Genomic DNA, 23406 nt, shown 5'->3' with positions numbered 1-23406 from the left:
TTGTTTTAAATTTAATTCTATTATACAAATCTGGGAATTAACCGCCTGGCAGCGCAAACGAAGAGAGAAGCATCGTCTAAAACCCTCTCTGCTCGTGCGAAGAGCGGCGGCGGCGGCGACACCATGGCGGAGGTTGAGCATGAACCTTCGAATCGGGCGCTTACCACTACTCGTTTCTCGGATCTGAACCCTTCTCTCTCCGTGCCCGTCCTCGAGGCCCTGGCCCTCGCTGGATTTCACTGTTGCACGCCGGTTCAGGCCGCTACCATCCCCTTGCTCTGCAGCCACAAGGACGTTTCCGTCGACGCCGCAACTGGGTCCGGAAAAACCCTCGCCTTCGTTGTACCTTTAGTCGAGATCCTACGACGATGCACCTCTGCCCCTAAGCCTCATCAGGTGCTTTCATCTCTCTTATTCTATGCATTTTTCGTGAGAGGTTACCTAATTGTTTTGTGATAGTGGAGTCGTTTCTGTAAACTTGGTAGTGTCTTCTCTCTAAAATGGCACGGACATATGAATACCTGCTTACCTAGTCCATGTTGTAAATTGGATTGTTTTTATGGTCGCAATGTATTGATTCTCGCATGAATGCTACTGCAGCTTCCAAACAGAGGCTTTGAGAATAGTTTCCCCTACAGGTTAATGAGCATCAAATTCTTAATTTTAACCAAATTAACCATTATAGTTGTTCTGTTTGAATTTCATTGATATGCTTCGCTTCCAATATGGTGCACATGCTCCATTCTCTTTTTTGCGGGATGGAAAGAACAGAAGTTCTTATAGCCTAAACTGTAGGCATGTCTAGTCTTACTAATTCTCGTGATAATCGGCAATCTTCAGTAGATGTTGATAGTCATGGAATTTTTTTTGTGTGATAAGTTCAGTTTTTGAATGGGAAACGTATTTTCTCTCTGTTAGTTTGCGACATTATTATATTCTACAACAGTGAGTTTAAACACATTTTTGTATTGCAGGTTTTAGGGATGATCATTTCTCCAACAAGGGAGCTGTCATCACAAATATACCATGTTGCACAGCCTTTCTTCTCAACAGTTAAGAATGTCAAGTCTGTTCTTCTTGTTGGGGGTCTAGACATAAGGGCAGATAAAGAGAAAATTGAAACTGAAGGCGCCAACATCTTAGTAGGTACTCCAGGGAAGCTGTGTGATGTAATGGAGCGCTTGGATGTACTAGATTTCCGAAGCCTTGAGGTACTCTATCTGAAACCTATGTCATTTATTTTATTTTGGATTTTATTATATGTCGGTGCTTTTGGTTCTAAAGAAAAAAATTCTTTTGAAATTTTATCTTTTCTTACAATGCAACTTTACTTTTAGAAGCTTTTCTAGAAGATACATATATTGATCTTAAGTGTCTTTTAAAGTGAAATCTTAGTCGAAGCAACGTAGTCAAATATGAGCTGTATGATGTGTGATGGAACAGGCTGACTGTTATGGTTATCACTTCCAGATGTGGTGGAAAGTGTAACCATCAACCATGAAAGGAACTGATTAAAGGGAACTTGCAACTTCTACTATAAATGATTGTGTAGGATGTGGCATCCATTCTGACAATAAGATAATGTAGGGTATAAAGTTACTGAATTCGAGGGTACAGGGGTGAGTTAAAATAGCCAGATAAGAGGATTGTTCTGTCAGATTTTGTGTTTACTTGGAGGGATGGAGAATGGAAAAGCATTAATTTAGTGTGATAGGGTAGTGTTACTTTTGGTTTGACAACACCCCTCCATCACATGACATCTTCAGATAACAGGAAACTCATGTGCAAGTTTTTGAGAACATAAACCATGTGTAATATGTTTTTTTACATATAACATGTCAAAATATATAAAAATATCTTATCGTTGCTTTGTTTTTTATTACTATGCAGTGTACCAGCTATATTATATGGCTAAGCTTATCCTCTGCCATATCTTGTTGCTTTCACCATCTCAGGCAATTAGATGCATGTTCACCATGTCTATTTCTCAATGATCTCCTTAGTATTGTTTCTTTTATACCCTGTTTCCTATGGAGTATAGAAAGTGGGGAGAGTAATAGGAGAGAGATAGTGGGCATAAGAGAAATGATTGAGTGATTCCATCCTATTGTTTCCTTAAAGGGAAAGAAACATATCAAATTTCGTTCGGCCATTTCCTTAGAGGGATTCATACACGGATAGGATCATTATTACATCCCTTTTTATTTAAAAAAAATTAAATTATGATAATAATGAAAAGTGAAGGTGAGTCTATGGCACAACGATAAAGTTGTTGTTGTGTAACATTGTGACCATATGGTCATGGATTCAAGTCGCGGAAATAACCTTTTGCAATACATGATAATGCTACATACAATATGGTCTGACCCTTCTTCGGGACTTTACATTGGAGGGAGCTTTGTGCTTCGTGCACTGGACTGCCCTTTTATAATAATAATGAAAAGTCTAATAATATAAGCAAATTCAAAATTTTCAGTGTATATATACATATATATTAAAAGAAGCCGATTGCAACTGGCTTTCATGTATTCTTCCCAATTTGGGTGGAAATGTTTTAGAGAAAGAGAGATGAATAGTTCTCTCTCTATTTATTTCTCCATGTTGCTTCATCCAAAGAAATGGAAAGGTGATTCTCTACCTACCTCAACCCTTCTTCCTTCTGCAGGTCTTTTTGCCATAAGAAACACGCCCATAGCAGACCCAGTAAAAGTGAAAATAAGTATTATCTGTAGATGTAAATTGGATAGGGTGGGGACTTCTCCACAAATCTTCTTTTTGTTGAAATGCACTTTGAAATATTCCCAAAAAAACACATACACAACTAGATATCTTCAAAAACTTCACTAAAGCCAATTTTACCAAGGTTTGCTAATGTTGTCTTTGTTCTTGTATAATAAGATTCCAATAGATGCACCAAAATTCTGAGAATTTTTTTGTCTTAATTGTTTTTATCAGAATTTGATCGCAATGCTACATTTAAGCAAAGACCTATTTACTTTTCCTTTGATCATGTTTGTTGGCATTTTTCACAAAGCAGATACTGATTCTAGATGAGGCAGATAGACTTCTGGAAATGGGATTTCAAAAGCAACTCACTTATATAATTTCTCGTTTACCGAAGCTCCGAAGAACTGGGCTTTTCTCTGCTACACAGACAGAGGCTGTTGAAGAGCTCTCAAAGGCAGGATTAAGAAATCCTGTGAAGGTTGAAGTTCGAGTGCAAGTCAAAGCACATGGTGAAGCATCAACACAAGAAGTAGCTTCATCAAAAACACCTTTAGGGTTACATATTGAGGTATTATTATGGTCTTTATTATATTTTGTGTGCTTATGAGATCTTAGGTACCCCACTTTGTGCGATAAAGAGTTGGTTGTTATTGTCATTGTATGAGATCTTAGGTGGTTAGCTTTCATTGTTTGGCTGCTGCATATAGTCGCTGACATGTAGTGTTACTAGTTATTAAATAAAACGAGGTTGAATTCCTTATGGTGCAATTTCTTCTTTCCTATTACAGTTGTAAAGTATAGTGAGCACTATTTTTTCCTCTGATGAGATGCTGTCCTTGCATTTCTTCATGGAAAACTATTGATCTATTCTATCACTGATCATTCATGGAATGGATTGTACCTATTTTCCTAATCCTTTCCCCAAGAAATCAATAAAATCAAATTCTGAAAAAAAGGGTAGGAAATCGCTTGATTTGATTTAGATGCACATATTCTCACATTATTTATAGGTAAATTTTATTTTCATTAAATCAAACTTCTCGATGCTCTTTTTTTATGTTACAGTACATGGTATGTGAAGCACAGAAGAAGTCTACCTACCTTGTTGATTTCTTGGCAAGAAACATGTCAAAAAAGATGATAGTGTAAGCTTTATATTCATTTTTAGTGATAATTTACTGATGTTTCCATTGGCATTATAATGTGTTTCCTTGATGATGTATGGTTAATTTGTATGACCCATCAGTATTCACTAGAAGTTCATGGATTGCAGATACTTCATGACATGTGCTTGTGTTGATTATTGGGGTGTTGTTCTTCCTCAACTTACTGAACTGAAAGGTTGCCCAATAATTTCACTTCATGGAAGAATGAAGCAGGTAGTTGCTGGCTGGGTTCTTAAAAAATTCTGCTATGATATATAATCTTTTTCTTTTGCACTATTATCTTTGTAGACAGCAAGGGAGAAAGCATTGGCATCTTTTACAGATCTTTCAAATGGTATCCTTCTATGCACTGATGTAGCGGCAAGGGGGTTGGATATTCCAGGTGTTGACTGGATTTTACAGGTAGGTTTATTTAGTTAGCGAAAGTAGAAATTTTGGGAGTAATGATTTGGTACTTTGATTTAGATATTTTATGCTTCCTTTTACAAAATTCTTTAATTTCTATGCATGATTTTCTTACAATTTATTTGAAGATATAGCCAACTGTTCTAAAATATTAACCTTTCAACGAAAGATTTGTTCTAATTGTTTAGAAAACTTAATTCATGCATAAATGTTTATCATAATGAAGATTTGCCGATCATCTTTTAACTCTGAGCATTGGTACACCTATGAAAATTATATTTATAGTTAGACCAAGCCTAGTAAGGAGTGGTAGACCTATTTAGCTAACTTTTATTAAAATGGTTTTGTGCAATGGATAATTCTACAATATCTTTTGTGTACATATTCTTGTCACAGCTAGAAAACATAATAGTTAATTGAAATTGATGAGTTACAATGCTGCCATTTTTGTTTTGTTCAGTATGCATCTTTTTTATATCTTCCAAACAGGGGGTTTTACCTATTTGCTCAAATATGTTTGTTATTAACTCTTGATAATTTTTTTTTTTGCAGTATGACCCACCACAGGATCCTAATGTATTTATACATAGGGTCGGCCGGACTGCTCGTATAGGTAGACAAGGAAGTGCGATTGCTTTCCTTTTACCAAAGGTTAGGTTAAACATTCAGAAGTGTACAGAATTATATAACAATCATATCTACCTTGGGAAGTTCCATTTTAGTGGATCACGCATTACCCATGACTTAATATTGTATTCTGTGTTCAGGAGGATGATTATGTAGAGTTCCTGCAACTGAGAAGAGTCCCTCTTAAAGAGAGAACATGCTTAGATACTGAATTGGACATTGTTCCTCTGGTAAGATCATCCTTGAAGTGGAAAAAGAGGCTCCCATCTTCCATTCCAAGATTTTTATTACATAATACTTTCTTTCTTGCTTGGTTTTGCTTTTGATTAGCAGGAATGATGGATATTTTTTTAGTACTCAAACATCTTTGAAATTATACTAGGCTATTAGTTTGTCATTTTTGAACCCCATCGCGAGCTTCTTACACTTAGCAACTTCCATTCTATACTTATCTTTGTTTAAGAAATGTGAAAAATAAATTTCCATCTTTCTTGTTGGTCATTAGTTTGAGGTTGAATTAATTATTTTTCATTGACTTCTAACTAGAAATAGAAGGTACACATTTTACCTAGTGAGACCAGAAATATGAGAAATGGAAACAACATCATCTTTACTTTTCGTAACTCCCCGTTTTCACTTCAACGACCACCTGTTGACCTCAAAAAAGAGCTCAGCTGTGATCTTCTAAATGCAACACTTCCTATTGTGAACCCTGTGCTAACTAGTGGGAGCACTGCTTTTCTATCTTTTCTGGAATGGCAATTATCTCAAAGATGATCTACATCTGTTACAGATCAGAGCTGCAGCTAAAGAAGACCGTGATGTGATGGAGAAGGGGATCAAAGCATTTGTGTCATACATTCGTGCATATAAAGAACATCACTGTTCTTATATATTCAGGTTCGCCTTTACACTTTTTTCTCCTTTGATCCTGTACCATCTCTAAGTGTTTGATGGCACATCCTTAGGTGGAAAGATCTAGAGATTGGGAAACTGGCTATGGGATATGGTTTGCTGCAGATCCCATCAATGCCAGAGGTGAAGCATCACTCTCTATCAATCGAGGGTTTCTCGCCCATCCATGATATTGATTTGACACAGATCAAGTACAAGTAAGCAACTTCCTCTTTTTATAGTTGGTGATACTTATAGTATGAAATTCTGGCTCCAAAACATTATGCACTTTCCATCCTCATTACATGATTTAACATCAAGAACTTGGATCTACACCTGTACCTTGTTAGTGTTAATCCAAATTATATATATTTGTATGAATCATATTTGACAATATATTTTGTTCTTTTAGGGCTGCATTACACATTACCTTACGTTTGAATGATTCAATTGCTTGTTTTGCATACAATCAATAGGAGTAAAGCCAGAGAGAAGCAAAGACAGAAGATTTTGCAAAGCAAGCAAGAAGAAGAGCCTAAACAAAAACAAGTGAAGAAGAAACCGGAATCTGCTGCCACTGTTATGAAGAAGAAAACAGGCAAAAAGCGTCGCGCCATTCAGACCAAAGAGGATGCGGAGGAGTTGGATCAGGAGTACCGTTTATTGAAGAAGCTAAAGCGGGGTTTGATCGACCATGATGAATTCGATAAGCTTACGGGCTTTGGGGAAGTTGAGGAAGAAAGCCCTTCTGAAATTGATTCGAAACCTTCTGGTGCTGAAGCTCGTGCTGCTTCTAAAAGTAGTAGAATGAAAACCAAGCAAAGAGCGAATGCTAGAAGGCCTGGCAGATCAAACAACAACAATACTAAAAAGGGTAGTATACTGAGGTCGAAGTCGAAGAAAGTTAGAAGGGTGTAATCCACCTCCATTATTTAAAATTTAACCAAAATCTTACAATTCATAGATATGCAACATGTTTTTGTATCCTTTTTTGCATCTCAAAATTTTGAGCTCAACGTATTGTTTCCGAAATCTGAGGTCCTACCATTGTTTCGTGTGTGATAGATGGATTTACTTTTTCATGCATAGTTTTTTGTTTTTTTGGTAATCTTTTTGGATTTTGCTGGACTGATACTAATTTGCCTATAAGGTGAATTCGAAGTTAATCTTTAAAAAAAAATGTTTTATTTAAAATTTAAATTTTATTTCATTTATTCATTGTTTCTTTAAATAATTTATCATTGCATAGTTATTAGATGGAAAGTGAGAAAGAAATGTCAAAATAATCATAATAACGGACCGATATTTACTTTATTTAGTGAGTAAAATTCAGAGGATTTTTCCTAAAACTTGAATTAATTATATTTTGAGATAGATTTAACTTTATCCCTCGAAAATATATTAGTATCAAATAAATGGAGAGAGAGGTCTATATTAGTATCAAATAACTTTTTTTTTTTTTTTTTCAAATTGGGCCAAAACCGGTGAAGGCAAGCCCTTGGAAATGTCTATTTATTAATAAAAATTTAGCTTATACAAAACTTTTTAACTAGTCTTAGGTTATAAAAACATCCAATATAATCTAAATCATCTAAATTCAAGAAAGCATAAGATCAATTGAAATAATGAAAATTATTTTTTATTAACACTTACAATAATTATTATTTGTTTTATTTCACACAAGTTACAAACTACCAAATAAGTTGGATTAGAATTTCAAGTTCATTTGGCAATGAAAATGGACTTTGAACACAAATTTACAAAAGAAGCTGTGCATTAAATTGATGGTTTGGCAAAGTGTATGCATCTCTTTGCTGTTGCTCGACTCCATGAGCTGGCCATGGTTTGGATGCTGTTTGTTTACTTGAAACCAGCAATGGAGATGGAGATGGAGATGGAGATGGAGATGGAGACGAACCCATTCAATAAGATGTCGGATGAAAAAAATGAAAGAAAAAGAGACTACTTAGTATCACTGGAAGCAGGCGCCCTGCAGATTGGGCAAACGTTCTTCATTCTTAACCACTTGGAGATGCAGCAAACATGGAAGTCATGCCCACACTCCAGCCTTCCCAGGTTATCATTGTCCTTGTATTCCTCCTGTAAACACGATTCGCGCATAAACTGTGATGCCTTGTTGCAGTTTATTACAGATTAAATAAATTTCTTAGCGGTAGAGACATGCTTAGAGATATTGGTGCTCACCAGGCATATGGCACACTTTTCTTCATCATCTTCCATTTGTTGAGAAGAATGATAAACTCTATTCGCAAGGCAGCTCTTAACAGCCTCCTTCGACAAGCCTGTACTGACATTTCCTATCCTTGCTGCCAAGGCAAGTAGCTCCTACAAAATTAAATTAAAAAGTGAGTGAAAATAAGAAGTTGTGCTTGTTGGAGCAAGAAAAAAAATTGTAACTACCTCATAACTCATGTCCTCAATATCCATTCTCATGTCTCTGTGCTCATCGTGTATGTCTGTGGAGTTAGAGAATGTCATCCATCCAGACATTAAATCACTCTGCAAACATGAATTAAGAAGTACAAGGTGTGAATAAGCACCACTGAACAGAATATAGAATCATTAACAAATATCAAATATAATACAACACATTTTCAATAACTAACAACAATCCAAATTAAAAAGACATGTAAATAAGATGTAACCTTGTGCGATGCTTAAATTGTAAACAAAAAAAAATAAAACAATTAATGTAAACTATGCAACATTTTATAAGAGAACCACAATTGAATACCTTGTAACCATAATAGTCATCCTGACTCTCTTCGTTAAGGAAGATGTGAGTTTAGTGTAGCTTGAGAATTTTCAATTAGCTCTCAAAGTTTTTGCAATTAATATTATGTCAGCCCTAGTCCAAGTGTGAATCCCTTTTTTATTTGAAACCACCAAAAAACTGTTTTCTTATACTTAGACCTTATTAGTTTTAGCCAAGGGATCTCTTCTCATTTTGCCCATTTTTAGTTCTTGCATTAAATTAAATATAAAGAAAATTACTTCCTTATGGCTAGCATGTTTCACAAAGTTGGCTTGAGCAAACAAACAAACTTGAAGTTAGTGAACCAAATGAAGATGAAAATGATATGCAATTGGAGGGTGAACAAGTGAGCATATACAAATGCTATGCGGATGCATTGATTTCTAAAATAATAATTATAAAACATCAGAATGAAGTAATAACAAATGTGAAATTACTAAAGGAAGTACTTTATAAATCTTTAAGAATACAGACCTCAGGGGACCATCTATTGGAAGCATTATGTCCGAGGATTATCGAATGGGATCTACCACGAAGACCTGCACTCTGATTTCCACCAGGGCATGGCCACCCTATGTTAGGCAATGGCCTTGAATATCTGGAAGATGCAGCTGCTTCTACTCCTGGTGGCACTCTAACAGCTCTCCTGCTAGAACAGATATAAGTAGGATTGTAGGCACTGGAACTTTGGGTTGACACCACTCTTGGAATGCTAGGGAATTGAGGAGCCCTTTGATTTGTATTTTGATTGAGATGGGGATGATAAGCACTGTTAGTTGCAGTTCTCATATTTTCGACATTGCCACTAACAGTGAGTTGGTTCAGGTTCAACCTGGGATTAATAGAGGTAGCATCTGCAATTTTCAAACCAAAAAGTAAGAAAAATAAGGAATATAAAGCCTAACAGCAAATACAATGATATGATTACCTGGAGTAGGAAGGTATCCTTGAGAAATAGTGGGTGAAGAAAAATGGCTCCCTTGTTGTGTCATTCTCACGATTGAAGTGTTACGAGGGGTATAAGAAGTAAAGAGCCTATCTCTTGAGAACCAAGTTGGATTGGACTGCAGATGAAATTCTCCACTGTGCCGGTTTCTCACATTCCTTTGTGATCCTTCCCCGGGAAGACTGCTATCATTCCTGTAGCAGGCAGGCAGGCCCATGGTGTTCAACGGCCAACTTTCAGAACGTGGAGGAACATTTGTCTCTATACCAACAAGGTAAGAGGGTGGGATGGTAGAAGTTCCAACTTGGGGATACCCAACAACATTAGCTCCAGCTGCCCGAGGACTAGTTTCTCTTTTTCGTCTCCGTGAAACCATTTTGTAGTCCGAGTGAGGATGGTTACTGCTGCATCGATTGCCAATGATAGGTTGAACATAAGGAGGGTGCAAATGTGGAACTTGAGTTGGAGGAAAGCTTGTGGGAACCCCATTAGACATGTTCACATATGAACTATTTGATGTTCTGGGATTAGATACAAAACAGGTTGGAACTTCCGGCGTTGAACCATGTGAAGAATGACGATTAACTCTAGCTGCAATGTCTGAGGTAGTTGAAGAAGCAGCTGCGTTGACTATGACTGATGTGCAAGAACAAAGAATAGGCTTCAGACTATGTTATTGATGTTAATAATTAGATAGCTATAACCCAGTCAATGCAAAATAAAAGAAGAAAATTCTAATTGGTACCTGAGGCTAAGCGAGGATGATTTTGTGGATGATTCCAGACTTCATTATGCTCCATTTCAGGCATCTAGAATCTATTGCAAAGAGAGTGTGCCGGCAGATGCTGTGTGATTTAAGCCAAAGTGACCTGCCAAGAATATGTTTTAGCAAACAGAAGAATGTTTCCCTTATTTTGGACCAAAAGAATAGAAAAAACAGAGAAACTAATTACTACATATGAAGGACATTCTAACGGCATCTTGAATAACTAGAAGCTGATTGTTTAAGAAAAAGAGAAAACAAACAAAAACAAAGCTTATGTTTGAAGGTCAGATATACTTGTCCGAAGGATATAAATAATGACATGTCAAAATGGTGATTTTGGATCAAATTCAGGAATATGTCAAGTGTCCCGATAGAACAGGTTCAATCTGTACATGTTAACATTGCCCAAACACTAATCACCATCATTAGGTAGCGTCAATTCCAATAATGCTACAAGTGTATCTGCTGGCGAAGCTTGAGTAGTTATATTTAAAGTTGCCACAGCATTCTCATTTATCTAAGTCTACTTTTATTCTGTTCACGTTCAGTCACTAAAAATACATGAACCAAGGCTTAAGTTAAAGACATCAAAGCAATAGTTAAATATCTGTCTTGATTTACATCAACTGTGAAGTCTGCCATGTAATACCAAATTTGTAAAAGGAGACCAGATGATGAATATTACAGCAACATTCATATCGGCATGCTCGCTGTCTGAATTATTCAACTGTTGAAGTTTTAAAAACATAAGGTCACACATTCAGAAAATCAGCTATTTGGATAGGGATCCAAAAGACTCAGAAAGATCACTAGAACAGGCCAAGGGAAGGAAGGGTGGCATGCTTATTGAACCATTGGCAGTAAACTTTTCTCTATTGACAGCCACTGTAAGGTTTGTGTGCCACCTGAAGCAGCGTTGAAATTTTCATTCCAACACCACATCGGCATCGAATTGGCACAAGAGTAAATAACCCCCTCCCGTGGTGTTTCCTGTACCGACGGGTACTCCGGTGATCCGTCATGGTCAGTCACGACGACCGCACTATGGGGACTAGACGGTGGTAAGTAAGTAGGGGCACTGGCTGCAAAAAATGAAAGGAGAGATGGCTAGTGGTGACGCGGGTCACTCTCAGCTCAGAGAGGTGGGCCAAGATCGCAGAACAGACAGAGGGAGAGAAAGAAGTAGACTGGATGGAAGAGAGTGAGAGAAGAGACCTAACAGACTACCAGGCTTAGGGAGGTGATCAGCCCGGTGGGATTGGTGGGGCGCCAGAGAGGGTATAGAAAAATCGTGCCAACAACACAGTACCAAAACTTACATCTACTTCGACTTCCTTTGGCATCAAAGCTCCTCCCTTTCCTAAACCCAGAACTTGGCAGCTTAGTGTTACTTGTCATCCTGCGGAGCATGGAGGCCTTGGTATAGTTTATCTCAGGTCCCTAAACCTGGCCTTCTTGTGCAAATGGTGGCGACTCTTGATTCCAGGTTCAGTCAGTTTGGGTCCTTGTCAGACATCTTTATTTTGCACACTCCTCAATGCATGTAGTTTGTCTGATGACATTGGTCATTCCCTTAGAAGGCGCGTAGCAAGTGCGACAGACTTATGCTGCCACCTGAGCATTATCCAGACTGTCTCCTGCCTTTCTGCTGTCCCTTTTTTGGCATGACGTTTACCATCAAGGTTTCGTCCTTGAAATTCTGCTCGCTGCTTTGTTCAATTCTTGTTTTTGAGATGCCTGTTTTGATGACCCAGCATTTGACTCGTCTTTCCTTCGTGCTGTGCCTCTCAGCGACCTTAAGGTGACGCATGACATTGCCTTTAATTTACCCCTTGTGCAACACTCAGATTCAGCTTGCTGGAGGTGGATGGAGCAGGTGGTTTCTCTTATGTACAATTCTACTACGCAACTTTATCCTTCAAGGACCATGTGGATGGTCCTGTGGAGATCACCTGACACTCTTATGGTCCTTTTCTTACTTACAAGGTCTTCATTTGGCTTGCATCATATGGCATGCTTAGCAAGAAAAGGCAACATCCAACCTCTCATATGTATTATACAATCTCCCGACTCTAGAGTGTAGAATCATACTTCCATTTATTCTTTCTCTGCCGCAAGCAAGGTTGTTATAGCTGCTCATTTTGACACTTTGGGCTAGCAAAGATCAACTGGCCTAGACACTGAAGCTTGGAGAGCATGGTGTGCATCTGCTATTGCTCTTTTGTTATTTGGGTTCGATGAAGTGCGAAACTATCTTGCAGGATATTACAGCTTCTCAGTCGGATTTCCTGCGCCAGTAGGACAGATTGCTTTGTTTATGGACAGCTCGCCTGGCACAGTATCATCAACTGTACTTCAGGAAAGTCCTTATAGTCCTTTCCAATATGAGCTAACTTTGAGTTTGTTGATGATTTCCTTCACTAGTTCACTGTACCCTGCTACTAAATTGTAGTGTTTTGTAGATGAGCTGCTATTGATACTGCTCTCAGGTGGGATGGCTTGCATTATTAATGGCCAGCCTGCCTACCCCAGAATCATCAAATGCGCCAAGGAATGTTATTTCCTTTTCCATATGAGCCACCTTTGAGTTTGTACTTTGTTGATGACTTCCTTCACCGCATCCTGCAACCAGTTTGTAGTGTTTTATAGATGGGCAGCTATTGATACTGCTCTGAACCTCTTCTATGTTTTGCATCAGCGTTTGTTTTGCTGATAGGTCTGCAGTAATTCTTCTCACCTTTGCAACACTATTTCACTACTAATCAAGGTGGTTTAAAATTTCGAGGCTTACTCGAGTTTCAGGCTGACCCGAAAAAATAATACCGGTATTGTATCATCCACTTATATTTTATGAAAGACAATTAATTATAACAATTAACTTTTTACTGTAATTAATTATTTGCTTAATAATTAATAATTAGTTTAATCATTTTTGTTTTAGTCGTCAGATTAAATTTTAATTTTTATCTTAGTTATTTGTAAATTGTTTAATTCTTTTGTTTTATATGATTTTCACTTAATATATTAAAAAAAACTCCCTGTTAATGTAAAAGTAAAATTGCAAGCTGGGGCAATTTTACTTTTAAATTATGTAACATTGTAACACTTTTAGATTTAAAGGCAATGTTTATATAGCTTTATGAAATTGAGATTAAAATATTAGATACAAAATCATGTGGTCAATGATTTAATTTTATTACTTCTTATATATGTTAATTATGATATTATTTCTTAAAAAAAAGTTAAGTATAATAATTAAAAATTACGTCATTTAATTTTAATTTGATATATATATATAATTTGAAAGCTATAAATTTAAGATTGTTCTATGAAATTAAAATTTTTTAATTTTAATTGAATAGAGATTTTTCTAAAAAAAATTATTGAAATATTCCACATTTCAATGAAATGAATTAAAATAGTAAAAATAAATAAATAATTTTTATTTAAATAAAGTTTAATTTAATTAAAATGTCATGTCTTTATAGGTAGACAAACTCTAATATTTATATATTAAAATTTTCTTATTTAGTTTTTATATATTAAATTATTTTTCAAAAAAATAATACTAAATTAAATCAATTAATATTTAATTAATTATAGGCTGAATGGAAGTCAATTTAGGATCTATTAGGAGGACATCACAACTAATAGAAATTATTCTTCCTCTCTCTTTACACTCTTACTGTTGTCTTTATTTCCCAATTCCTTCGCTGTTAATCGCGCGTTAACAGTGGACGCCTCGCAGGAGTCGCTAGAGCGGTCAAACGGATCAATCCATGATGGGACGGGTTAATCCATGGCAGAGGCGGGGCAGGGTGGGCTAACCTAACGCGTTTAGAGTTCTGAACGCGTTAATCGGTGACAGTGGTGGGCCATGTATTATTAAAAATATTTATTTTTTTTCACAATTGGTAAGTTCACCTGAAATATAACCAGCTGGTCGACCACCATGTGTAAAGTCGATCAGGTGATTTTAAATTTGATCACCATGTGTGGTAGTCGATCACCTGATCGACTATCACGTGACAGTGGAGCCCATGGCATTATAACGCCACGTACATTGCGGATGCTCTTTACTGGATTGATAAATTTCAACCCAATCCGTCTAAACTCCTCTCTTAGCACGGCACGAAATCCTACCACAGCGATACACCCATCGCCTCACATTGTCGATTGTCGCCGCCCTTGTTGTCGTTTAATTGTGTTAGTGCTCTCGCCGCCCATATCCCATCTCCAGTAGTGCTCCTCCCCTATCCTCCCTTCTATCCCAATTCTTCATCTCTCCCTCTTCATACGATCTCCCTCTTCCTAAAGAAGTAAATCAAAAAATTATAATGGATCACGACGCAAGAGAATTTGGTTGTCCCAACTATCACATCCCTCTTCTCTCCTCTGTTTTCGTTATTCAGTCCTGTCTTCTTGCTTCCTTGCAGTCATGTTTCGCATGTTGATAGGCAAGCGACACAACTCGATACTATAAACCGTGCTACTAATATTCATATCTCTTAAATCCCTTTCAATTATTTATAATTTACCATATTTTGTTACCAAAACTATTTATTCAAGTCAAAGAGAAGAACATGAAACATATTCTAATTAAATCCAATGAACTAGTCCCGCAGAAATTTATTCAAAATTACATGGCATAGGAAGTACCATAGCATATTGAGGGATGCTCCACTCTACATAAAATGGCCAATTAGTGCTTAAATAAGTAAGATAATAGAAGGAGATGAGGCAACTGTGGCAACAATGCATTGGTTTCTTCCACTCAAACCTAGAGTCCAGTCAGATTAAGGCAAGCTGATTAGCCGCACCACGACCTTGTTCAAAGAACCTGCTCATGCATGATCCAACATGGTAGAGTGGCACTCAGGTAAGGCCACTCTCTCAGTCTCAACATCATGAGCAAGTACACAGTGGGATCACCATCTCCGAGTAAAAAAAAAGGTCACAACTTGGAGGTTATATACTTCTCCTGCCCTTCCTGTCACTCCATCTTTTTTTTTTTAGGCCAACTGTGCCTTATTTCCCTTGCAAGTCCCTAGTGTAGGTTACAGTACATTGTTGGCACACAGGCTATGCTGGTTCCAACTATGTTTTCCATCAGACAGCCATAATTTGACATCAACCATAGGTGATCGATTGTAGGTGATGTTACAGGACATAGTCGGTACACAGACTAGGCTGGTTCCGACTATGTTTTCCATCAGACAGCCATAATTTGACACCAACCATAGGCAATCCATTGAAGGTGATGCAGCAACGCATACACAAGAAAATGAGCAGCAATATCTTGTGACTTGCGGGAGAAGCGATACCCAAAGATCAAAAGGAAGTTAATTATCTTCTCACAATAGTTTGGACTAATGGTATTATGTAATCACAACTACATAACCTGCAAAAATAAGCAATCTGCTAACACTTTAGAATATATATAAGAACCCAGTTGAGGCTGATTCTTATACATAAGAAACAAGTATCAATCGATCCCCAACCCAATATTCCAAGTAGTTTAACCTAGCTTTGTTCTTAAAGGAAAATCTCCCATCACTTTTTTTTCATTTTCAGAGAAATTGAACACGCAAATAATATTAAACTCAAGATTGCTCGTACCTACGAAAGGGATTCTACGACTCGCAATCGCGTTGATCACAGCATAAAAGACGCAGGCAAAACAAAATGAGATGATCAATAGGAAAACGGGAGATTGGAGAATACCTGGACGAAACCCCTCCGCTGCGGCGCTCTCAGGTCTCCGATAGGGTTCAGGAGGAGAGGGATCTGAGCAGAGGGAAGTAGGGGAAATCAATGGCGACCGGGCAACGCTGCTCTTTTCCCCTTCGCCGCAGCCTTTATATAGAGATGTGAAGGGGAGCAGGAGAGAACGGAACGGATCCGCATCGTTCAACGAATCTTTTTCGTTTCGCCCTTTCTGTTTTTGCTGTTTTTTTTTTTTTGTTTTTGTTTTTGCGCTGCTCTTTTTTGCACGCCCCGCCGAACCGAGCTTTGGCTCAACCGGTTCGGCTCGGATTGAACTCTATCAACCGTCTTTTGAGAATTCCAATTAAAGAAATAATCAATCTATTTTTTCTGCCGCATGGGAAAAAAAATAGTTATTAAAGTTTAAATGGCCATATTATTCGAGATAATAAAAAATATTATATATTTAAATACTTGTTTTTTTTACAAAAAATAATCTTATCAAGTAGACATAAGCCGACCAGATGTAGCAGTGTTTGCCTCAATTCTTTATATACCTCACTGGTTAGGAATAATTATTTCACTTTTTTATTATTCAGAAAAATAAAAAAAAAACTTAATTAGTAATAAATAATGATATAAATAGAAGATACAACTGAATGATATAAAAGAATCCATATAATCGACCATTATATCTCATTTCAGACCAAACACAGCATTAGTATTTAAATAATTTTCCTCACATTAATCATGAATGGAAAATAAAGTACTTGCATGGATTGAAAGGAAATAAGGAATGTCTTTTTCCAATCATATTTGGTACCCTAAGCTAATTGTTAAAAAAAAAAAAAAGAACAATAATGCAGCAAATTCTTGAATAACAAATTTGATGAATATCATCTAATAAGTAATAGATTAGGACAAGAAGCATTGGATTCCCTTCATCACATCACTTCCTGGTCTTGTTTCTTCAACTTAATAAAGAGTAGATTCTCAAAACTTGCCTTGATATTTAGTTGGTAGCAGGGATTTGAAACCAATGCCCTTAATTGTCAAAGCACCAGCGATAGACAAAGAATAATGATCAATAATATTGTTGAGAGGAGCTTAATTAGCATTCCCCAAAAGAAAAGGAACTAAAATCAGAACTAACAACGGCATATTTCTCTCGTATACACAAACCATTATCTCGGGCATTTCATTTTATCTACCTTTGTTTTGATGGTGAAAGGGTAGAGGAATTACTCTTGGCATGTAGAGGTGCCACACCATGATTCTGGAGCAGTCAGCAGGAATGCCCTTTACCTTGCTCTTGTCTTCCAAGATCACTTCATGTACAAACTTGATTGAATCCTGAAATTTTCATCACCATATACATCAATCAGTCAGTTATACATTTTTCAAATTTATTAATTCTATATTTTCGACAATTTGTCTGAGTGTAGAGAATCAATTGGGTCAATGCTACATCCTATTGTTTGAGGGCGTGCCTGGGAGTTCTTCATTGTCAAATTTCCAATTTCAGGAACACAAGTTTCATTAACCACACATTAGTTTGCAAATGATTAAAAGATGAACCTTAATAGCAAAACAAATTCTAAATCATAAAAATAAGACTAGATTTGTATTTCAAAAAAGTACTTGTGATATGAAACTTGAGTATGCTTCAAGGTATTTTGAGTCAAAACACTAAGTATAGTAACATGAAAAAAAAAGGGAAGAGATAAATTGAGGTGAGTGATTTGGAGAAAAGTGAAACTGGGATGCGTGTGAAATTTTGATTTCCTGATTATTAGCAACACTGTAGCCAATATGAGAGATTGATTGGACGAGACACCAGCAAATGCGCAAAACCAGGTCCTAGTTATGATCAGACATCTCCTGTGTCAGACATTGTCTTACTTGGTCAGATATGGGATTATAATCGGAATAGGTTCTTGCACAGACTGATAATTAAGAAAAGGTTGCTGACTAACCGTGGATAGGTTATTGACAACTCAAGCAATTAATCGTTGTTTTTAGTACAACAGTTGGTTGAGTCTTCTAAATTCATTACTTCCCAGAAACAAGGCAAAGGTACTCTTTGGGTTTCATTTAGAAATGAGAGCCTAGAATGAATGTAGAGGCTTCAAAGACCACAACAAGTAACACATTTTTTAAATTTGATCATTTAGAAATTTTGATTAAAATTTTTAAATGGACTTCTATAACTCAAATATTAGAAATGAGAGTATAGAATGATTCTCCAAGTAACTCAACAAGTTAGGTCAGTTGGATTTTTTCAGGTAGATGGATCTTGAATTTTGATTGGTTTAAAGGACATTTAGGGTTTTTAACAATCTTATGGGCAAAACACAAGTGTAAGGCACCCGCTAAAAAAAATGAAACTCAGGGACATCCTTTAGAATTCTGCCAAGAACGCAAAGGAACTTATACACGTATAAAGTAATGGGCTAAAGTTAAAGCATAGAGTTGGAAACATGATCTCAGTCATAAATAAACTCATTGTTGAACAATCAATAAAGAGTAAATGAATTGGGTATAGTTGCTACCTATAGAAAATAATATAGCAGAAGCGTATAACAACAAAGATGATCCTGTTGATTCACACAGAAAAATACTAATATTGTGAAAGCATGTAGTAACAAAGGATTAACCCATTGATTCACATAGAATAGTCAGGAAAATCTAATATTATGAAAACATGCAATAGCAAAGATTAACATATTGATTCACACAGAATAGCCAAAAAAATCTAATATTGCTGAAGCATGCAATAGCAAATATTATCCAGTTGATTCACAAAGATCGAAAATATGATAAACACGTCACCAAAAACGAACAACCACCTAGGAACTTGGAACGAAGTTGATGAAGTGAAAAGAAAATAACCTCACATAGAGGAATAACTCTCACATAGAAAAGTTAAATTGAAAATTATATTAATTCTAAGATACCTAAAATACAAGACACTAGACTCCTTTTTATAAACTTGACTCAACAATAAATATGAAAATAAATATTTTAAATAAAGAAAATACACTACTCTTAATATGAAAATATGATTATAAATATTTTATAATCATTCCCTATTTATTACCAAAATAAAAAATGTTAATTGCCATATAATAAAAATTCAACCTCTAATTCGTTGCAGATGCATCAATCTTGATTTTTTTTTCAATTTATTTCCACTTATCATGGATGCACCAATCTGGAATTTATCAGCAATTTTCTTTTCTACATTATTTGTTTCCTTGTTGCATCAGAAAACCAACTGACAAGTTCATGAATGAATTTTTTTTTTTCCTGTTTATAGAAGCATACATTCAGGGTGAAAAGGATAAACAGTAAGAAAAATGTTTACAGCATGAATTTTTCAAACAAAAGATTTCTACTGATATTGTGTTGCTAAAAATCTCTAAAAACTCATGCCATTGTTGACTTTGTGTTCCTAAGTTCATAGTTTATCTGTTTATATAGCTCATAAACAACTGAATAATGACCTCCCCATAATCCTAAATAAAATGACAGTTAACCAAATGTTATAAGAAATAAGCAATTTGTGTAAAGGATTCAAATTTGTTGTAGTACCCAAATCTGTTGTTTTCTTGTTTTAACCAGAAAATGATTAAAGCTAACCTGTGATGTGTCAGGCAATGAGGTAGGGCGACCCCATCTCTCTGGATCCCATAAAATTGAACTGTTGAAGGCAAAACCAGATATGTTTATCTTTGAAGGTTTAGTGCTCACATCTGCACTAGACAATGACAATCTTTTGTCATTGCTCAAGTCCTTTAAAATCCAACCTTCAATCCTTGATGAATGGCAAATAGGACCATCGACCACCACTTTCATTCGGTTTTCTGACACCATTGCTACCGGCCAAGTCCCAAAACCCCTGAACTTGTGTTTTGTGAGGCATTAGAAACAAATTAAACAGTACAGAATTAGAGGAAAATAACAAATAGTTTAATTTGGCAACTAACATAATAAATAGGAATCATAGAGCGAGTAAACATTTAGAATAACAAGCTAAAATGAAGCAGCAAACTTTTGACAAATTTTTACCTTCCAGAACCAACTCCCTTGAGGAATTCCAATGAATATTTGTAGGATAATCAGCATAACTAGATTTCCAAATCCAATGGCAGAGTTTCAAAAGTAGCAAAGAAAGGTATTTAATTGCCCATCACAACATAATTAGTTGGATTTGCAAATACTCCAAAACCGTGAACAAATTAATTTTTGAAACTACAACCATAGAAACTTGTTTTGTTTCATATATAAATCTTCAGCATAAAAGTATATGAATTTCTAAGATAAAAGTTTGGTAAGTATGTTTAAGATTAGAACATCTTGAATGTGGAAAGAAATAGGAATATATATAAAGAAGTCAGAGGTTGCAAGTAATCTACAATTCTTATTGGAGATGTTTACAGTAAAACTGAACCACACCTTGAACTCTATTGATTGGACTCAAAAAATCATATAGTGGAGAAAAGGGAAGCGGCAGAAGAAACATCTGAAAATAAGAGAGGCTTAATATTTTATGAACGGAAAATATGGAACAGGAAGAAGAGGATAGTTTTGAAGAATCAATTTATTACAAAGTAGAAGGCTTATGAAACTCTACATGGTACACTATCTTCACACTGTGTTTCCTCTGAAGATGATAAGGCAAACTTTAAGGAAGAAGGGCTACATTTCAGAAACTGCAATGGAGAACAGGCAAAATCAGAATCAGGTGTGCTGTTAATTAGTCAAAATATCTCTTTCTTACTCAGACCCAACTTTAAACATATTGTGGGCATCTGGTACTTGGGCATGCTTCCCAAGATAACATGCTGGCACTAACGCTGATTACGAAATAGATAGATGTAAACAAGGCTCGTGAAAGGAAGTTTCCTTGAAGACAAAGCATAGAAGGAATAATTGAAGAACAATAGAACAACTAAATTATATTTAATCCCCTAAATTTTCTCACCTCAAAACTTCATGCTTGAACTTTTAAGTACTTTCATAAGATCCAAAACCAAGGAGCGGAAAAGAACAAATTAGAAGAAAAAAATAATTAGAATATAGTGATTGATTCTCACATACACTTGAAATGGAAGAAGGTCTTCGAAAAGAGAGATTTGAACATCATCGTGAAATTCGCTCAATTTGTGGCAGTGTGTGATGGTCAAATACTGTAGGAAGATCTATTCTTCACTTTCATAGTTGATTCTAGTAAACATACTGTGTAATTGATTCTAGTGAATATAAACGAGATAAAATTAGAGAAGCCGAAGAAGGGGAAAAGGGGCATACTCGATCTCTCTGATTTCATCGAAGAATTGGAGATCATAGACATTGGATGCATCCGCAAAATGAACTATCCCTGTTAGCCGGTGGTCCTCAACGTGGCACAGGGCGACGTTGCGCTGGTGGTGGACCTCTGCCTCCTGGTACGTGAAATTCTCCTTGAAGGTCAGGTGCCGGTACATGACCCCGGTATCCCGGAGCATCGCGCCCGTGGCAGGAGCATCGGCGTGAGCCTGGACCACGATCCACAGCAGTGGCGGCGGGACCAGGCGAAGGGTGTACGCCAATCGCCGCAAGAACGCTTCTTGGAACCGGTCTTCGGACTGGGTAGTCGTCACGACGATAATAAGCCGCCGAGACGGCGCCACGTCCTCTCGCTCCGCCGCCCCCTTCGAGGGCGGAGGCGGATCGTCGCCGCTATCCGCGCCGATGGTGTCGGTGGGGATGGATCTCGAGACCCCGACCACCGTCCGGTTAGCGGACGCGTCCGCCCCGACCACGCGCTCCACCAGGTCGGAGGGGGCGGAGGTGAGGATGCCTATGCTGCGGCTGGGGAGGCGTTCGGCGGCGTGGCCGGAGAAGATAGTGGCGGCGCGGCCGGAGAAGATGGTGGCGGTGCTGGGCGGAGCGAAGCCGGTGAAGAAGCCCATGACGAAGCAGAGGGCGAAGTGGGCGATCGCCTTCTTCCAGAGCGGATTCCTCTTCCTCGTTCGCTCGATCGAGCCCATCTCCGAGGAGGACGAACCGGCGAACGTAGTCGGCCAGATGCATATAATAAAGAAGAAAAATAAATAAAAATGCGAGGATTTTAAATTTTTGTGTCCTTATTCCCAGGGACTAATTATTGAGATAGAATAAATTAAGGTCTTAATCAGAAATAAAACCTCAAAATTATTAATTTGGGAGTTAATTATCCATTTAACTCAATTGGTCCATTATTATTTAGTAGGATAAATAACAAAATAGTTTTAATTTAATTAATTTATTTTATATTATAATAATTTAAAATAATAAATTGTATAATTAATCTGATCTTGTTCCATTTAAAGTACTAATTAAACTTTGGTAGCAAGAGCAGAACTGTTAAAGTACCTCGTAAACTAGAAGATTTGGATTTGTATGGCATCGAGTGCATGCAATGGTCACTTGGGGCGGCTCTTCTTCCAAAGGCCACCAATCTTCCTGAGAACATCAGTGTTCTTCTTCTTCGTCTTCTTCTTCCGGCTCGTTGGAAAATGGTGAGGTCACAAACTTCCCAGCAATTGAACCATAGTTTCCATTTCACAATTCACAGCTTGAGCTGAGCTGCATCGAGTTGTTCAGCAACCCTTGCAGTCCTCCTAGTGTTCTTATGACCAGATTCTTCAGCGACGCATCATCATGCTCTGCAGCTTTTGCCAGCTCCAGTTCAGCAATGGTCGCTTCCTAATTTTTGTGATTCTCTGCCTCTTTCTTCAACATGTCAGACCTCAGCATCTCCTTCTCCTTCTCCTTCTCCTCCAGAATATTCTGCAGCTCAGTCTCTTTGTCAATGAGATTGACCTTCAAAACTGCAATTTCGTTAGATGATTTCACAAGTTTCAACTCCAATTATATTCATGCAGCCATTTCCTGAAGCTGTTTCTTGGCTTCAATGGTGTCGTGGTAAGATATTCAGATTGTCATCCAAGCATCTACAGTTTGATCCACAGCTATGATGTATTTGTAAAATTTTTTCCTCCAAATAAGGAGCACAATCAAAGGATGCTAGGCGTCTGGGCTGGCTACTGCGTGAACTTCCTGATTTATCATGGTGACCGATGGGAAATTTTCGTGGGACCGAATCGATTACCCTCAGAAATAGTCAATGAGGCAAACTGGAATTTATCATTCTTGGTCTCTTCCGCTTCCTGCTGTGCTTGTTTCAGATGAGCTGCTAATTACTTAATTGGTAATTAAATAACCATCAATTATTTAATTTGTAATTAAATACATACAATTAGTTAATTAGTGATTAAACAACTGATAATTAATTAGTTAATCCTAGGCATTTTTTACTTATTCAAGGTCAAGGAAGACGAATAATTTTTGTTGATTAATTAAATAA

At 37.0% G+C, this 23406-nt stretch overlaps 3 protein-coding genes across 3 annotated transcripts; 1 reads left to right on the top strand and 2 right to left on the bottom strand.

The window, feature by feature from the left end:
- Window positions 1–122: 122 nt before the first annotated feature.
- On the top strand, window positions 123–6930 carry LOC141824281 (DEAD-box ATP-dependent RNA helicase 18-like). Its single transcript, XM_074711539.1, has 11 exons — window positions 123–396; window positions 975–1211; window positions 3038–3295; window positions 3793–3872; window positions 4001–4106; window positions 4182–4295; window positions 4851–4949; window positions 5066–5155; window positions 5719–5825; window positions 5894–6037; window positions 6296–6930. The coding sequence occupies exons 1-11, from the start codon at window positions 124–126 to the stop codon at window positions 6735–6737; spliced, it is 1950 nt and encodes a 649-aa protein (XP_074567640.1). The 5' UTR covers window position 123; the 3' UTR covers window positions 6738–6930.
- Window positions 6931–7501: 571 nt separating this feature from the next.
- On the bottom strand, window positions 7502–16240 carry LOC141824793 (uncharacterized). The gene is made up of 7 exons (XM_074712125.1): window positions 16032–16240; window positions 10287–10410; window positions 9524–10177; window positions 9070–9449; window positions 8241–8339; window positions 8025–8165; window positions 7502–7919 (listed from the first exon to the last, which is right to left on the bottom strand). The coding sequence occupies exons 2-7, from the start codon at window positions 10348–10350 to the stop codon at window positions 7782–7784; spliced, it is 1476 nt and encodes a 491-aa protein (XP_074568226.1). The 5' UTR covers window positions 10351–10410; window positions 16032–16240; the 3' UTR covers window positions 7502–7781.
- An 840-nt stretch (window positions 16241–17080) lies between these two features.
- Window positions 17081–22069, bottom strand: LOC141823995 (beta-1,4-xylosyltransferase IRX9-like). The gene is made up of 3 exons (XM_074711210.1): window positions 21327–22069; window positions 19656–19914; window positions 17081–17366 (listed from the first exon to the last, which is right to left on the bottom strand). Exons 1-3 carry the CDS (start codon window positions 22046–22048, stop codon window positions 17217–17219), a joined length of 1131 nt encoding a protein of 376 aa, XP_074567311.1. The 5' UTR covers window positions 22049–22069; the 3' UTR covers window positions 17081–17216.
- Between the last annotated feature and the right edge of the window lie 1337 nt (window positions 22070–23406).

This window comes from Curcuma longa, chromosome 3, assembly GCF_044706935.1.
Source record: "Curcuma longa cultivar G26 ecotype Majalengka, Jawa Barat chromosome 3, ITB_CL_G26_1.1, whole genome shotgun sequence".
NCBI classification, from domain to species: domain Eukaryota; kingdom Viridiplantae; phylum Streptophyta; class Magnoliopsida; order Zingiberales; family Zingiberaceae; genus Curcuma; species Curcuma longa.
Note: the sequence above shows the minus strand (reverse complement) of the source record. Positions and strands in the feature narration are given on the sequence as shown.

Excerpts from the sequence above, each read along its gene's own strand:
- LOC141824281 (XM_074711539.1), top strand. The coding sequence starts at position 124 with ATGGCGGAGGTTGAGCATGAACCTTCGAATCGGGCGCTTACCACTACT. Across the intron at positions 1,212-3,037 it reads TAGATTTCCGAAGCCTTGAG|ATACTGATTCTAGATGAGGC; the intron begins GTACTCTATCTG and ends TTCACAAAGCAG. Across the intron at positions 6,038-6,295 it reads TTGACACAGATCAAGTACAA|GAGTAAAGCCAGAGAGAAGC; the intron begins GTAAGCAACTTC and ends TACAATCAATAG.
- LOC141824793 (XM_074712125.1), bottom strand. The coding sequence starts at position 10,350 with ATGCCTGAAATGGAGCATAATGAAGTCTGGAATCATCCACAAAATCAT. Across the intron at positions 10,178-10,286 it reads TCATCCTCGCTTAGCCTCAG|TCATAGTCAACGCAGCTGCT; the intron begins GTACCAATTAGA and ends CTTGCACATCAG. Across the intron at positions 8,340-9,069 it reads CCAATAGATGGTCCCCTGAG|AGTGATTTAATGTCTGGATG; the intron begins GTCTGTATTCTT and ends TCATGTTTGCAG.
- LOC141823995 (XM_074711210.1), bottom strand. The coding sequence starts at position 22,048 with ATGGGCTCGATCGAGCGAACGAGGAAGAGGAATCCGCTCTGGAAGAAG. Across the intron at positions 19,915-21,326 it reads GATGAAATCAGAGAGATCGA|GGGTTTTGGGACTTGGCCGG; the intron begins GTATGCCCCTTT and ends ACACAAGTTCAG. Across the intron at positions 17,367-19,655 it reads CATTGCCTGACACATCACAG|GATTCAATCAAGTTTGTACA; the intron begins GTTAGCTTTAAT and ends TGAAAATTTCAG.